This window comes from Hypanus sabinus, chromosome 31 (genome assembly GCF_030144855.1).
Source record: "Hypanus sabinus isolate sHypSab1 chromosome 31, sHypSab1.hap1, whole genome shotgun sequence".
Lineage (NCBI taxonomy): Eukaryota > Metazoa > Chordata > Chondrichthyes > Myliobatiformes > Dasyatidae > Hypanus > Hypanus sabinus.
This window is the reverse complement of record NC_082736.1, coordinates 2516685-2534184: the sequence shown is the minus strand read 5'-3', so window position 1 is coordinate 2534184 and position 17500 is coordinate 2516685. Positions and strand designations below refer to the sequence as shown.

The 17500-nt window shown below is 49.4% G+C and overlaps 1 protein-coding gene across 3 annotated transcripts in view; it reads left to right on the top strand.

The window, feature by feature from the left end:
* Window positions 1-17500, top strand: part of LOC132383728 (pyruvate carboxylase, mitochondrial-like) — a 950497-nt gene that overhangs the window by 96004 nt on the left and 836993 nt on the right. For all 3 annotated transcript variants that reach the window (XM_059954922.1, XM_059954921.1, XM_059954923.1), the window contains exons 2-3: window positions 5395-5530; window positions 11637-11821. In XM_059954922.1, the coding sequence (XP_059810905.1) occupies window positions 5395-5530; window positions 11637-11821 (321 nt within the window). The remainder of the gene's footprint in view (window positions 1-5394; window positions 5531-11636; window positions 11822-17500) is intronic.

Here is a 17500-nt window from a genome sequence, read left to right as displayed (position 1 = left end):
ACAGTGGATGTAACTGCAGTGAAGCATCCCCACAGCGTGATGCAGCCTCCACTGTGCTTCACGGCAGGGATGGTGTGTTTTTGATGATCTGCAGTGTTTGGCTTTTCCCAAATATAAAATTTATTCTGATGGCCAAAAAACTCAATTTTAGTTTCATCAGACCACAGAACCTTCTTCCAGCTGACTTCAGAGTCTCCCACATGCCTTCTGGTGAACTCTAGCCAAGATTTCATGTGTGTTTTTCTCAACAATGGCTTTCTCTGTGCCACTCTCCCATAAAGCTGTGACTGGTGAAGCTCCCGGGCAACAGTGGTTGTTTGCACAGCCTCTCCCATCTCAGCCACTGAAGCTTGTAACTCCTCCAGTGTAGTCACAGGTCTCTCGGGGCCTCTCTCACTAGTCCCATTCTTGCACAGTCACTCAGTTCCAGGCAGATTTACAACTGTGTCATATTCTTTCCATTTCTTGATGATTGACTGAACTGGACTCCGAGGGATATTCAGTGACTTGGAAATTTTCTTGTATACATCTCTGACTTGTGCTTTTCAATAAGCTTTTTGCAGATTTGCTTGGAATGATCTTTTGTCTCTGTGGTGTAGTTTTTGTCAGGATACTGACTCACCAGCAGTCGGACCTTCCAGATACCGGTGTATTCTTACTACAATCAACTGAAACACCTTGACTCCATTTAACTTGACTTCTAAAACCTGTTAGCTGCACCAGTGATGATTTGGTGTGTCATATTAATGGGTGTGAATACTTGTGCAATCAATTATTTTGAGTTTTATATTTGTAATTAATTTAGATCACTTTGTAGAGATCTGTTTTCAATTTGACACGGAAAAGTCTTTTTGTCGATCAGTGTCAAAAATCCCAAATTAAGTCAACTGTGATCCAGTGTTGTAAAACGATAAGCCATGGGAAGTTCCCAGAGGAGTGAATACTTTTCACTGCATATATTTTCCTTTTATTTTTCTTTTATTGTGTTCCTCATGCTGTATCGGGTCGGGAGTAACAATCATTTTGTTCTCCTTTACCCTCGTGTTCTGCAGAACGACAGTAAACAATCTTGAAGTTTGTGGTTTTGGAAAGGGTTGAGAATGAAGTGCTCAGTACTTTTTTTTTGGACAGAAGTTTGTTTCCCCGGTAGGGGTATCTATAATGATGAGTGGGTGGGGAGTGAGATCTGAGGGGCAGAAGGATTGCTTGTGTCTGGAGGTGGTGACGCAGGCAGGAGCGGTAACGACATTTCTGGATCGGTTTTGAAATGGAGGGAGAAGCACTGGAATTAAAGCAGACAAGCACGATTAGTTCGAGCACGATGGATTGTGCGGCTGCTGGGAATTCAGGACAGAATTAGGCTGCTCGGACTATCATCTATTCGACTGTGGCTGATTTATTATCCCTCTCAACCCCATTCTCCCATAATCACTGACATCCTGGTTAATCCAGTACATCCCACCCTCTGTTTTAAATAAACCCACTGATTCATATGTTTTGGACATGTCTGAGTCTGGAAAGTCTTCTGGAAGGAAGTATTCCAAACTTTCTCTGTACTTTTCAAAGTAAATTTTAAGTCTAACTCTTTGACTGCCTTATTCGGTATTTTTGGAGGAAAGGATATTATTTTGGAGGCATCTGATTTGTACCTTTTGGCTGTTATTTCTCTTAGAGCTAGGAGGGCGCTCGTGCTTAAATGGAAAGATGTCGTTCTGCCTGCTCACGCTCAATGGTTAAATAAACCCAGTGACCTGGCCTGCACAGCCAGTTGTGGCAATTCACCACCCTCTGGCTAAAGAAATTCCTCCTCATCTCTGTTCTAACTGGGCGTCTCTCTATTCTGAAGTTGTGCCCTCCGGTCCTGTAGTCCCCAACTATAGTAATCATCCTCGTCCTTTCAATATTCGCTAGGTTTCAATGAGATCCAGAGACATCAAGCAGTCCACAGCTGTCAGCCTCCCATGAAGTTAAGTCCTCCTCATACGAGGCAAAACAATTACTGGATGCTGAATGAAGCGTTACCGTTACAAAATGCTGTGCAGTCAAACTGTGAGGCAGAAGGGCCACCACATGGTCGATTAACGAGTCTGGATCTTGTATCCACAGCCCGGTGGGAAAGGGGTTGACGAGACAGTGCTTGGCGTGGGAGGGAGATTGAGCTGACGTTGGCTGCTTTTCCCTGGCGGTGGGAACTGCAGACTGATTTCACGATTTTGTGATGTGCTGAGCTGTGGCCAAAACTGTAGTTTCTCGCGATTTTGGGCAGAGCGGTTGCGGGATGCTCTCATGCTTTCTGCGTTTCACTGACAGGATACAAGTTCTTCTTGGTCAGGCCACATTTCCTTTGCCTATGGAATAAATAATGGCACCCTTCAGTTTGGTTGATGATGGGGTGTGCATCCAGACACATGAACATTTCAAACACCTGTACCTCGACCGGATGAACCACGTGTACTATCAAAGTTCAGCCGTCATGGAACAAAGCCAAAGGAGGCCTTATCTACTTCCCGGACTCTGACTGATCAAACCTGGCTTTCAGACCACCCGGGTGATGCCATCTGCAATACAGTGTATTCAGAAACGTTCTACCAAAAGACAGAATTCACACACTCAGAGATACACACTCCAAACAACACAGTGTGTACAGTCCACACTCCCCAAACACCAGGGTGATGTCATCTGCAATACAGTGTATTCAGAAACGTTCTACCAAAAGACAGAATTCACACACTCAGAGATACACACTCCAAACAACACAGTGTGTACAGTCCACACTCCCCAAACACCAGGGTGATGTCATCTGCAATACAGTGTATTCAGAAACGTTCTACCAAAAGACAGAATTCACACAGTCAGAGATACACACTCCAAACAACACAGTGTGTACAGTCCACACTCCCCAAACACCAAACACCACACTCTGTACAGTCCACACTCCCCAGACACCAAACACCACACTCTGTACAGTCCACACTCCCCAAACACCAAACACCACACTCTGTACAGTCCACACTCCCCAAACACCAAACACCACACTCTGTACAGTCCACACTCCCCAAACACCAAACACCACACTCTGTACAGTCCACACTCCCCAAACACCAAACATCACACTCTGTACAGTCCACACTCCCCAAACACCACAGTCTGTACAGTCCACACTCCCCAAACACCAAACACCACACTCTGTACAGTCCACACTCCCCAAACACCAAACACCACACTCTTAACAGTCCACACTCCCCAAACACCAAACACCACAGTGTGTACAGTCCACACTCCCCAAACACCAGGGTGATGTCATCTGCAATACAGTGTATTCAGAAACGTTCTACCAAAAGACAGAATTCACACACTCAGAGATACACACTCCAAACAACACAGTGTGTACAGTCCACACTCCCCAAACACCAAACACCACACTCTGTACAGTCCACACTCCCCAAACACCAAACACCACACTCTGTACAGTCCACACTCCCCAAACACCAGGGTGATGTCATCTGCAATACAGTGTATTCAGAAACGTTCTACCAAAAGACAGAATTCACACACTCAGAGATACACACTCCAAACAACAGTGTGTACAGTCCACACTCCCCAAACACCAAACACCACACTCTGTACAGTCCACACTCCCCAGACACCAAACACCACACTCTGTACAGTCCACACTCCCCAAACACCAAACACCACACTCTGTACAGTCCACACTCCCCAAACACCAAACACCACACTCTGTACAGTCCACACTCCCCAAACACCAAACACCACACTCTGTACAGTCCACACTCCCCAAACACCAAACATTACACTCTGTACAGTCCACACTCCCCAAACACCACAGTCTGTACAGTCCACACTCCCCAAACACCAAACACCACACTCTGTACAGTCCACACTCCCCAAACACACTTTTCTCACTCCTGGTACGTATCCCGGTAAGTGACATAAATGGTACATCTGCCCATTCTCCTCATTTCTCTAAACATTCAGATCTGCCAACAATCATTCCAAGTGAGGCAGCACTTCACCTACAAATCTCTGACGTCCACCACTGTGTGCTGTGTGCCTGATGCAGCCTTCTCCCTTAGTAAATCCCAGTCTCCCATTGTAAATCCCAGTCTCCCATTGTAAATCCCGTTCTCCCATTGCAAATCCCGTTCTCCCATTGCAAATCCCGTTCTCCCGTTGCAAATCCTGTTCTCCCGTTGCAAATCCCGTTCTCCCGTTGCAAATCCCGTTCTCCCGTTGCAAATCCCGTTCTCCCGTTGCAAGTCCCGTTCTCCCGTTGCAAGTCCCGTTCTCCCATTGCAAGTCCCGTTCTCCCATTGCAAATCCCGTTCTCCCATTGCAAATCCCGTTCTCCCATTGCAAATCCCGTTCTCCCATTGCAAATCCCGTTCTCCCATTGCAAGTCCAGTTCTCCCATTGCAAATCCCGTTCTCTCATTGTAAATCCCATTGTAAATCCCATTCTCCCATTGTAAATCCCATTCTCCCATTGCAAATCCTGTTCTCCCATTGCAAATCCTGTTCTCCCGTTGCAAGTCCCGTTCTCCCATTGCAAATCCCGTTCTCCCATTGCAAATCCCATTCTCCAGTTGTAAGTCTGGGACGTTTGGGCACACTTTGTTGTACACCTCCACTGCATCCGCTCAATGCAGGTATTCCCAGTGGCCAAACATTTTAATTCCACTTCCCACTCTCCTTCCCACTTATGGGTCAATGGCCTCCCCTTGTGTCATGATGAAGCTGCTCAATGTGGAAGAGGAACTCTTTAATTCTGTCTCATTGGCTCAACCTGATGGTATAAATTTGCGTTCATTCTTGCTCTGATCAATTTATTTTTTCCTTCCCTCTTTCCTCTTCTTCTAGTTTCCACTCTGGCCTTTTACCTCTTCTCACCTTCCCCTGGTGTCCCTCCTTCTTCCCTTTCTCCTGTCGTCCACCCTTCTGTTATAACAGATGTTGTCGTCTCTCGCCCTTGACCTTGTGGCTTCACCCATCACCTTCCCCTCAACTACCTTCGTATTCTGGCATATTCCCCCTTCCTTTCCAATCCTGAAGGAGAGTCTCAGCCTGAAGCATCGATTGTTGATTGATTTCCATGGACGCTGCCTGGCCTGCTGAGTTCCTCCAGTACTTTGTGTGTGCTGTAGTGGAGTGGAGTTTGTTGTTTTGTGAGTGGTACGGTATGGTGTAATGCACAAAAAGAAACAGTACGTAAAGGGTGAAAATTGGAAAGACAGTGTTCATGGACTGTTCTGAGAGCTGGTTGACTTTGCAATTGGTAAACATTTCCAGTGAGAATAACTGGGATGCAGTTCCTCGCGGTGTGGATTACACGAGCTGCCTGTTAAATATTTCATCCGTTGTCTCTCTTTGATTACAGATGCTTCAGCTGCGATTTCTCAACGGGGGCTTCAGCCTCCTGAGGGTGAAACGGATTTCCGTATTCAGTGCTGCTTGGCAGAGCAGTCACAATGTGGACTACAAGCCCATCAAGAAAGTGATGGTGGCAAATCGAGGTAAGGGCAGATCCTCACCATACCTGGAATGGGGCGGTCAACTTGAAGGCCCATCTTCTGCTGTAAGCCCGTAACCTGCACTTAGATACGCAGTGACACAGCAGGAGGCTGTTCAGCCCACCCAGTCTGTGCTAGGTCCCACAGTAATTCTCTCAGAACCCACTTAATTTGCTATATCCCTGCAGTTTCTGACCCCTGCATTCTCATCAACTTCCTCCGATTAACCCACCTTGCCCCGGCACACTTGAGGAAGCCCACGCGGTGACCAGGGGGACGAGCAAACTCCACACAGTGAGTGCCGGAAGTGGGGAACTCGGGCTGGGGGGGAGGCAGCGGCTGTACCCACTGTGCCAACCTCTCTGCCGTTCTCCGTATGAAGAGCTTGTGTCGATCACTGAAATTCCAATTCTCCCTCAGTCACGGCACGGCACTCAGTGGCCAATTTATTGGGGCACCTATACGCCGGCTTGTTCATGCAAATATCTCATCAGCCAATCACGTGGCAGCAACTCTGCATAAGAGCACGCAGACACGGTCAAGAGGTTCAGTTGTTGTCCAGGCCAAACATCAGGCTCGGGTGAAATGTGATCTGAGTGACTTTGACCGTGGAGTGATTGTTGGTGCCAGATGGGGTGGTTTGAGTATCTCAGAAACTGCAGATCTCCTGGGATTTTCTTGCACAACAGTCTCTGGAGTAGTGGTCACCAACCTTTTTAAGCCCAAGATCCCCTACCTCGGACTTAGTAAAAGGCAAGATCGATGAGTTACACATGTGCACACTGGGGCAGAAAAGACCGGAACCTGCAACCTGGATGTGGGACCAGGGAGGGGTACCCACGGGCCGGTTTAATACTGACAATATTCTTGTGGACAGGCCGATGGGGGTTAAACACGACTGGAATACAGCCATACTCGAAGCAGATTCCTTTTGTCCAGTCTATCCCGCAATTTAGTTTTCACGGATCTCGGCACTCAGCTGCTGTCCGACGCTGCTCACGTTTTTTTCTCTGAAAAAACTCAACGGGTTTGTCTTTTAAGTGCAGGGTGCTGGGACTCAAGGTACCGAAGCAGTTTTGAGGGCTTCATTGCCTCATTAGACAGCCTCCGGGCCCGAACTCCAGCCTCTGCCCGCCCGCTGTCAGCCGCCTTGTATCGGTGCGGCTGGTCGTGGTTGGGGTGAGAGGACAAGGTCAGGGCCAGAGGTCCCCGTCCCGGGGCCGTGGCGGTCGCAGTCCAGAGAGACCGACCGAGCGTGCGAGGAGGGCGACAGGACGCCCGCCCACCCCCCTTGTAGGGTCTGTCGGCCGACGGAGTGGTAGCCACTCCGCTACGTACGAAACCCTGAGCCCGAATTAGGTCGTCTGTGAATATTTTAGCACCAGGTTCCCACGAACATTCGGTGTGCTAAACAGGTTTAGAGGCGGCTCCCATCTGTCCGCGCTCCAGGCCAATAGCATCGGCGATTCTCGCTGGCTGTGCTCTGAGCCAGCAGCATCGGCGCTTCCCACCAGCCGCGCGAGGCGAACACTGGCGCGAGGGTGTCGCTGCATTTAGGTGACTGATGACCTCGCGTGAGTTCAAGTTCAAAAGTCAGTGTGACAGCGACTGAGGGAAGGTGCAGCTGACTCATATTGTTTCCTCACGGCCCGGTGGTTGGGGACCACTGAAGTACACTGTGTCATGCGGGGGAGCTATGTGCATGCGCACTGAGCAGAAAGAATGGAACTAAAACCCCGCAACCCGGAAACAAACTCTCAACAGTATTTGTGTATTTACTTTTCTTTTTTTCTGGGATCTACTGGAAAAGTCTCAAAGATCGACGGGCTGGCGACCACTGCGCTACAGCGTCCAGGGAATGGTGGAAAAACCACCAAAAAAAAATCCAGTGAGCAGCAATTCTGTAGGTGAACACACCTTGTCAACGAGAGAGGCCAGAGGAGAATGGCCAGACTGGTTCAAGCTGACCAGAAGGCAACACGTGTTACAACAGGAGAGCTTTCTGAATGCACGAAATGTCGAATATTGAACTTGGAGGGGCTGCAGCAGCAGAAGCCTCACTGGGTTTCTATCCTGTATCCAGTAAAGTGGCCACTGATTGGAATTAAAGCATTCGATAACATCAGTTAAAAAAAACACATTTTCACAGGTATGGGTGTTCGATACTCAGGTGCATAACCCTAAAATCAGTTATGGAGACATTACAGAGCGATCAGTTGTTATCAGTTAGGTATAACAAGCCAGTGTGATGTGAGTGAATCACTTCCTTCATGTGTTTGCCTCGGTCACTTTTCTTGTGACGTTGTTGGAGTGCAGCAAGTCCAATTCTCTGATTTGATTTGGCAGACGGTGAGGGAGACGCGTGGCCTTGGTCGTGGACAGCGGTGGTGTCGTCTATCTGTGACGGCCCAGCTGGGAGTCGGTGATCCTCCACCGGAGTGCTTGACCTGGTTTGGCATGGCGTGCATGTGGGGATCGCTGCTGCCCCCCAGTGTTCACTTGGCAGAAGACAAGATGTTCGACTGCAGACTGCGACAACTTTCATGGAATTAGGGATTTTGTATTTTACTTCTGTCTTATTTTTATTATTTGTGCCTTGTGCCTTGGTTCGTGCTGTGTTTTGCATTCTGGTCCCAGAGCACTGTTCCCTCTAATCTGTGCGGGTGCTGGGCCGCGCAGTAACTGAAATGCTCCCATGCACAGAACCTTTGTTGCTGGTCAGCCGGAATTTTCTTTTATATACGATGAAAGTGTTTACTCAAAGACTTCTCAGCCATACTGTAATTTCAAATTTTTTATTTCTGAGAAAGAGAAGTCCTGTTCAATTAGGACATTCACTGGTGTGTTAAACTACATTCTTAGAATCGAACGATTTGAAGAGCCCTCGGGTCTCAGCCCGAAACGTCGACAGCGCTTCTCCCTGTAGATGCTGCCTGGCCTGCTGTGTTCCACCAGCATTGTCTGTGTTCCTTGTCTGTCCTGACGAAGGGTCTCGGCCCGAAACGTCGACAGCGCTTCTCCCTGTAGATGCTGCCTGGCCTGCTGTGTTCCACCAGCATTGTGTGTGTTGTCTGTCCTGACGAAGGGTCTCGGCCCGAAACGTCGACAGCGCTTCTCCCTGTAGATGCTGCCTGGCCTGCTGTGTTCCACCAGCATTTTGTGTGTGTTGTCTGTCCTGACGAAGGGTCTCGGCCGGAAACGTCGACAGTGCTTCTCCCTGTAGATACTGCCTGGCCTGCTGTGTTCCACTGGTGTTTTGTGTGTGTTCTTTGAAGAGCCCTTGTTGGCATTCCTGGAATATTTCAAGCTTCTAATACTGACTGCGAACATGGATTCAATCAAAGGTAAATTCAGAAGCAGGCTGGAAGTGAAACATTTGGATGATCTAATGAAGATTAAGATGTATCTTTCATCTGGACGCCAAATTAATAAAGACTGACGAGAGAAATTTATAAATGTTGAGATTTTCTTTGTTGTCCTTGATTTCATTACACATTTCAATTAATAAATAAAATCAGAAGTATGTGATTTTTCAGTTTTAATTCTAAGTATTCATAGTATGCATATTACAAATAAAAACCTTTTTGGCTGAGGCATGGTGCACATAACCAGATCTTTCTTGAGAAGAGAAGGCTCTGTTAGTAATCGGACTTTTTTTTACAGGGCAGGGCGCCTCTACAGCCCGCACCTCCGATCTCATCTCATTGACTGGAACACCCGACTCCACATAGCTTTCACAGAAGACATTACCCCAGAGGTTCACATACTTTTACCAACAAATTCATGTAATAGTAGATCATTTTCCTGAATAAAAAATGAACGGGTGTGACATTTTCTATGTTATTTATTTAATTGGGTTCTCTTTATGTAGTTTTATACTTGCGTAAAGACCTGATCACATTTTAGGTCGTATTTGTGCAGAAATGGGGAAAATTCTGCAGGGTTCACAAACTCTCTAGTACCGCTGTACATGGATGGGAGGGATAAAGAGAGTTATGGTTCGGGTGCAGATCAGTGTAATCGCTAAGCATTCTTTAGATGGGTCGAAGAGCCTCTTTCTGTGCTCTCGAGTCATACATGCCAAACAAGATGTCTTTGTGAACAAATTCTATTGGCTTGAGTTTTCCCTCTGTTCCTGTAAACCTTTCCTAATGATGGCAGCCGTTAGTCAGATCTGCGCCTGGAAAGTCTTGCTTCAGTCAGTTGTGGCTGTAGAGGCCCACGTGGGAGTGAAGGCGCTGTCCTCCAGCGCTGTCTCGGTGCTGTTTTCTCGGCGAGTGCGTTTTTTTTCAGCAGCAAGCCTCAGCTTCTCTCCTCCTCTTTTTAGCCCTCTGCGTGGTTCCGGCCTCCAGCGAGAGCGGTCGCTTGCAATGTCCTCCCACCTCTCGTTGTTCATGTTCAGTGACTTCATGTCTCTCTTGCAGACATCTTTGAAACAAAAATGGGGCCGCCCTTGTGCTCTCCTGCCAGAGGCCCGTTCCCCGTACAGCGGGTCTTTCGGGATCCTCCCGTCTGACATGCGGTGTACGTGGCCTAGCCAGCAGAGACGGCGTTGTCGGAGCAGGCTGAGTATCCGGTCGTCACTGTTGGTGACTCGGTCGGTCCACTTGATGTCCGGGATGCGTCTCAGGCTGCGAAGGTGGAGACGTTGAGACGCCGCTCTTGTCTGGACTACAGGCTCCAGGTCTCGCTGCCGTAAAGCAGTGTGCTGGGGACGCAGGGGCCGTAGACAGCAACCTTGGTGTGCGTCGTCAGCCTTCTGTTCTCCCAGACTCTCCTTGTCAGCCTGGCCAATGCTGAGGCAGCTTGTCCGATCCGTCTGTTGGTCTAGGGAGAGACTGTCCGTGATGGTGGAGCCAAGGTAAGTAAGCTGTTGAACTCCCTCCAGCTCGTACTTGTTGATGGTAATGGCAGGGGGGTGCTCCACGCCTTGGCCCAACACATTGGTCTTCTCCGGGCTGAAGTCGTGAGAAGCTGCCCATGGGGCGTTGCTGTTCAGGGTGTGTCTGCCGCGATGATACTTCAGCTGGGACCCGTCAGTCTGGAGTGGCTGTCCCCCGAGGCTCCACACGGACGTGAATGGCTCTTCTTCGGAGGCGGTGCGGAGCAGGGCTGTGTGCTTGCCCCTTGGCAGCCTTGAAGCAGGCCTTTGGAACCTTTCCACTTTCCCAACCGTCTTTCAAAGCTTGTTATTTTACCTGCCTCAGCAACTTGTGGCAGCTCATTGCACATGTGCCACTCCCTCCGTGTGAACAAATTGCCCCCACACCCATTTTAAATCTCTCTTCGCTTCAGATGTTCACCTCCCTGCCGGGGGAGAGACTCTGTTCACAGTAGAGAGCTATTCCTCCATCACCAAGGCTCCTAGCTATCCCGAAGCTCAGGATAATTGCTCAAGTTCAATTTTATTGTCATTAAACGCTGTCGATGTACACCGCCAAACGAAACAACATTCCTCTCGGCCAAGGAGCACAATGTAGGGCATGTAACTCGCTAAGTAATATTTTCACAAATGCAGTACAGAACAGTGCAAGGGTCTTAGGCACACACATATATCTAGGATGCCTAAGGCATGAGCACAGTCCTGTAGTAATTTTATGTGTCGCACTGTTCAGCTCCTGCAAAAAAAAACAAATTTCCTGACGTGTGAGCGATGATAAACCTGATTCTGATCTGGGTCTCTATTGTGGACTGAGAGTGGGAAGGGGGCAGGGAGAGGGGGATCATGGTTGGGAAAAGGGGAAGGGAGAGGGGAGGGAGTGGGAAGCACCAGAGAGACATTCTGTAATGATCAATAAACCAATTGTTTGGAATCAAATGTCCTTGCCTGGTGTCTCAGGGCTGGGTGTGTCTGTACCCACCCCTGACACTCCTTCTCTGCCCCCTGTCCCACACCCCTCCCGCGGCGCTCCACCCTCACCATTCCCAACATCCTTTGCTCCCGACAGATTTACAAACTCGCTCTCCGCTCCACGTTGACAAAGTCTCAGGCACCCTAGATGTATGTATGCCCTTTCTGACTAAGTGGGGTGGACGTGTGCAGTGACACGATTAAATGGGATACGGTTTCCGTCATAACAACCTGCTTCTTTTTGTTCACTGTGATCAGGGGAGATTGCCATCAGGGTCTTCCGAGCTTGCACTGAGCTAGGGATCCGGACCGTGGCTGTCTACTCGGAACAGGACACCGGGCAGATGCATCGGCAGAAGGCTGACGAAGCCTATCTGATTGGAAAAGGACTGCCCCCTGTTCAAGCCTACTTGCACATCCCGGACATCATTAAGGTGGCCAAGGTAAGTCACGTCTTCACCTCCCGATGGCTTGGAGAATGGTTGCGACCCACTTTGGTCATGTTCCAAGTTCAAGGTAAATTTTAAAAGCAAGGGTGACATGGTGAGACATTACAAAGCTCTGGTGAGGCCTCACTTGTCTTAGAGAGGGTCTGATGACCCCAGAGAGGGTTGAAAGGATGTTCACTAATTCTGGTCCTATAGTCTTAGGGTCTGACATTTATGTCACTCTGAGATTCATTTTCTTCACAAATTAATCCATGGGATAATAACCACAACACAATCGATGAAAGATCTTCTTGGACCTTCAACCTGAGTGCAGAAGGCAACAAACTGTGCAAAAACACAAATAAAGTAATAATAATAAATAAACAATTAATATAGAAATATCAGATGAAGATTCCTTGAAAGTGAATTCACAGGTTGTGGGAACAGTTCAGTGATGGGGCGAGTGAAGTTGAGTGAAGTTATCCCCTCTGGTTCAGGAGCCTGATGGTTGAGGGGTAATAACTGTTCCTGAACCTGGTGGTGTGGGACCTGAGGCTCCTGTACCTCCTTCCCGATGGGATCAGTTCAGAGTTGAGGTTATCCTCACTGGTTCAGGAGCCTGATGGTTGAGGGGTAATAACTGTTCCTGAACCTGGTGGTGTGGGACCTGAGGCTCCTGTACCTCCTTCCCGATGGAATCAGTTGAGAGTTGAGGTTATCCTCACTGGTTCAGGAGCCTGATGGTTGAGGGGTAATAACTGTTCCTGAACCTGGTGGTGTGGGACCTGAGGCTCCTGTACCTCCTTCCCGATGGAATCAGTTCAGAATTGAGGTTATCCTCACTGGTTCAGGAGCCTGATGGTTGAGGGGTAATAACTGTTCCTGAACCTGGTGGTGTGGGACCTGAGGCTCCTGTACCTCCTTCCCGATGGAATCAGTTCAGAGTTGAGGTTATCCCCACTGGTTCAGGAGCCTGATGGTTGAGGGGTAATAACTGTTCCCGAACCTGGTGGTGTGGGACCTGAGGCTCCTGTACCTCCTTCCCGATGGAATCAGTTCAGAGTTGAGGTTATCCTCACTGGTTCAGGAGCCTGATGGTTGAGGGGTAATAACTGTTCCTGAACCTGATGGTGTGGGACCTGAGGCTCCTGTACCTCCTTCCCGATGGAATCAGTTCAGAGTTGAGGTTATCCTCACTGGTTCAGGAGCCTGATGGTTGAGGGATAATAACTGTTCCTGAACCTGGTGGTGTGGGACCTGAGGCTCCTGTACCTCCTTCCCGATGGAATCAGTTCAGAGTTGAGGTTATCCTCACTGGTTCAGGAGCCTGATGGTTGAGGGATAATAACTGTTCCTGAACCTGGTGGTGTGGGACCTGAGGCTCCTGTACCTCCTTCCCAATGGAATCAGTTCAGAGTTGAGGTTATCCTCACTGGTTCAGGAGCCTGATGGTTGAGGGGTAATAACTGTTCCTGAACCTGGTGGTGTGGGACCTGAGGCTCCTGTACCTCCTTCCCGATGGAATCAGTTCAGAGTTGAGGTTATCCTCACTGGTTCAGGAGCCTGATGGTTGAGGGGTAATAACTGTTCCTGAACCTGGTGGTGTGGGACCTGAGGCTCCTGTACCTCCTTCCCGATGGAATCAGTTCAGAGTTGAGGTTATCCTCACTGGTTCAGGAGCCTGATGGTTGAGGGATAATGACTGTTCCTGAACCTGGTGGTGTGGGACCTGAGGCTCCTGTACCTCCTTCCCAATGGAATCAGTTCAGAGTTGAGGTTATCCTCACTGGTTCAGGAGCCTGATGGTTGAGGGATAATGACTGTTCCTGAACCTGGTGGTGTGGGACCTGAGGCTCCTGTACCTCCTTCCCAATGGAATCAGTTCAGAGTTGAGGTTATCCTCACTGGTTCAGGAGCCTGATGGTTGAGGGGTAATAACTGTTCCTGAACCTGGTGGTGTGGGACCTGAGGCTCCTGTACCTCCTTCCCGATGGAATCAGTTCAGAGTTGAGGTTATCCTCACTGGTTCAGGAGCCTGATGGGTGAGGGGTAATAACTGTTCCTGAACCTGGTGGTGTGGGACCTGAGGCTCCTGTACCTCCTTCCTGATGGCAGCAGTGAGAAGAGAGCATGTCCTGTGTGTTGGGGTCCCTGGTGATGGATGCTGCTTTCCTGTGACAAAGTTTCCTGTGGATGTTCTCAGTGGTGGGGAGGGCTTTAATTGTGATGGACTGGGCCGTCTCCACTACTGTCTGTAGGATCTTCCATTCATCGACATTGGTGTTTCCATCCCAGCCAGTCAGCATCTGTAGAAGTTTGTCAGTGTTCTGGATGTCACGCCAAATCTTGGCAATCTCCTAAGAAAGTAGAGGCTCTCTTTGTAATGGCAGTCACCTGATGGGCCCAGAGCAGATCACCGAGGAATTTAAAGTTACTGACTCTCTCCTCCAGTGAGGACTGGCTGATAGACTCTGGTTTCCTTCTCTTGAGGTTAATAATCAGCTCCTTGGTCTTGCTGGAGTGAGAGGATGTATTTAAATGAAAGATATTTCAGTTACTTGTTATGTGTCGTGTCGTATGACGTGGGCGATCACGGTCTTTCCATGACCATCATTGTTCGTGGCAAATTTTTCTACAGAAGTGGTTTTCCATTACCTTCTGGGCTGCGTCTTTACAAGACGGGAGACCCCAGCCATTATCAATACTGGTCAGAGATTGTCTGCCTGGCGTCAGTGGTCACATAACCAGGACTTGTGATCTGCACCGGCTGCTCATACGACCGTCCACCACCTGCTCCCACCTCACCCTGATCGGGGGCTAAGCAGGAGCTACACCTTGCCCGAGGGTGACCAGCAGGCCGGCGGAGGGAAGGAGCCCCTCACACCTCCACCCTGTACCTCGCCACCCAGAAAGACTATTTGGTCCTTTAACCTTGAGCATGGAACAACTGGGTTGTTGATTTAGGGAAAACCATCTACTGATGTCCTTACAGAAAGGAAATACAGGACCCCGACCAGCTCTGACCCACATGTGACTCCAGTCCCAGCAGGCTGGTTGTTTCTCATCTGCCTCCTTAACCCAGAGACGACTAGGGATGGAGAATCAATGTTGGCATTGCCAACTGTGCCCAAACCTCTGTGGATGGGTGAAAGTATCGATATCCCCAGGCATTCAAAGGAATCGTAACAGCAGGAATGGGAAATTAACTTCCCTGCCATTCCGCACCTGTGGTCCCTGCACCAACTGGTCTGGGTGTGTCCGTGAGGGTGGCGTGGCTAGCAACGGCAGGACTTCATTCCAGTGTCCCCGCTTTCCATGTCTCATTTGGCAGCGAGAAGGCAGGGGAGTCAGCAGAGAGGAAGGGTGGGGTTTGGTGTGGGGATGGACACGCTGGGTAATCGGGAAGGGAAGGCTTGGGTTGGCCGGGATGTTGTGTGGGGACAGAGATGCAGGAGCTCTTGGAGCGCTGTGGTTCACAGGAGGGTGTTGTCAGGGCAATGGAGACGGGATGCCGACAGCAGGGATCCACAGGCCCCTCGGTTAATGGCAGGGGTCCATGGCACTAAAAAGGCTGGGAGTCCCTGGCCTAGAGGCTCGTGTGTGCTGTGAGACGGGAAGAAAGAAAGGCTAGGGGCATGGCCGCCGTATCTGAGGAAAGATGTGGTGGCATTGGAGAGGGTGCAGAGGAGATTCATGAGAATTATCCCAGGAATTAAAGGGTTAATGTACGAGGAGTGTTTGATGGCTCTGGCCCTGCACTCACTGGAGTTTAGAAGAATCGGGGCTGGATCTCACTACAACATATAAAATATTGAAAGGCTAAGATAGAGTGGATGTGGAGAGGATGTTTCCTATAGTGGGGGAGTCTAGGACCAGAGGACACAGATAGAGTGGATGTGGAGAGGATGTTTCCTATGGTGGGGGAGTCTAGGACCAGAGGACACAGATCGAGTGGATGTGGAGAGGATGTTTCCGATAGTGGGGGAGTATAGGACCAGAGGACACAGATAGAGTGGATGTGGAGAGGATGTTTCCTATAGTGGGGGAGTCTAGGACCAGAGGACACAGATAGAGTGGATGTGGAGAGGATGTTTCCTATAGTGGGGGAGTCTAGGACCAGAGGACACAGATAGAGTGGATGTGGAGAGGATGTTTCCTATGGTGGGAGAGTCTAGGACCAGAGGACACAGATAGAGTGGATGTGGAGAGGATGTTTCCTATAGTGGGGGAGTCTAGGACCAGAGGACACAGATAGAGTGGATGTGGAGAGGATGTTTCCGATAGTGGGGGAGTCTAGGACCAGAGGACACAGATAGAGTGGATGTGGAGAGGATATTTCCTATAGTGGGGGAGTCTAGGACCAGAGGACACAGATAGAGTGGATGTGGAGAGGATGTTTCCTATAGTGGGGGAGTCTAGGACCAGAGGACACAGATAGAGTGGATGTGGAGAGGATGTTTCCTATAGTGGGGGAGTCTAGGACCAGAGGACACAGATAGAGTGGATGTGGAGAGGATGTTTCCTATGGTGGGAGAGTCTAGGACCAGAGGACACAGATAGAGTGGATGTGGAGAGGATGTTTCCTATAGTGGGGGAGTCTAGGACCAGAGGACACAGATAGAGTGGATGTGGAGAGGATGTTTCCTATAATGAGGGAGTCTAGGACCAGAGGACCCAGATAGAGTGGATGTCGAGAGGATGTTTCCTATAGTGGGGGAGTCTAGGACCAGAGGACACAGATCGAGTGGATGTGGAGAGGATGTTTCCGATAGTGGGGGAGTCTAGGACCAGAGGACACAGATAGAGTGGATGTGGAGAGGATGTTTCCTATAGTGGGGGAGTCTAGGACCAGAGGACACAGAGGGAGTGGATGTGGAGAGGATGTTTCCTATGGTGGGGGAGTCTAGGACCAGAGGACACAGATCGAGTGGATGTGGAGAGGATGTTTCCGATAGTGGGGGAGTATAGGACCAGAGGACACAGATAGAGTGGATGTGGAGAGGATGTTTCCTATAGTGGGGGAGTCTAGGACCAGAGGACACAGATAGAGTGGATGTGGAGAGGATGTTTCCTATAGTGGGGGAGTCTAGGACCAGAGGACACAGATAGAGTGGATGTGGAGAGGATGTTTCCTATGGTGGGAGAGTCTAGGACCAGAGGACACAGATAGAGTGGATGTGGAGAGGATGTTTGCTATAGTGGGGGAGTCTAGGACCAGAGGACACAGATAGAGTGGATGTGGAGAGGATGTTTCCGATAGTGGGGGAGTCTAGGACCAGAGGACACAGATAGAGTGGATGTGGAGAGGATATTTCCTATAGTGGGGGAGTCTAGGACCAGAGGACACAGATAGAGTGGATGTGGAGAGGATGTTTCCTATAGTGGGGGAGTCTAGGACCAGAGGACACAGATAGAGTGGATGTGGAGAGGATGTTTCCTATAGTGGGGGAGTCTAGGTCCAGAGGACACAGATAGAGTGGATGTGGAGAGGATGTTTCCTATGGTGGGAGAGTCTAGGACCAGAGGACACAGATAGAGTGGATGTGGAGAGGATGTTTCCTATAGTGGGGAAGTCTAGGACCAGAGGACGCAGATAGAGTGGATGTGGAGAGGATGTTTCCTAGCGTGAAGGAGTCTTGGACTGCGGACAATATAGAAGGATTTTCCTTTAGAACAGAGATGAGGAGGAATATT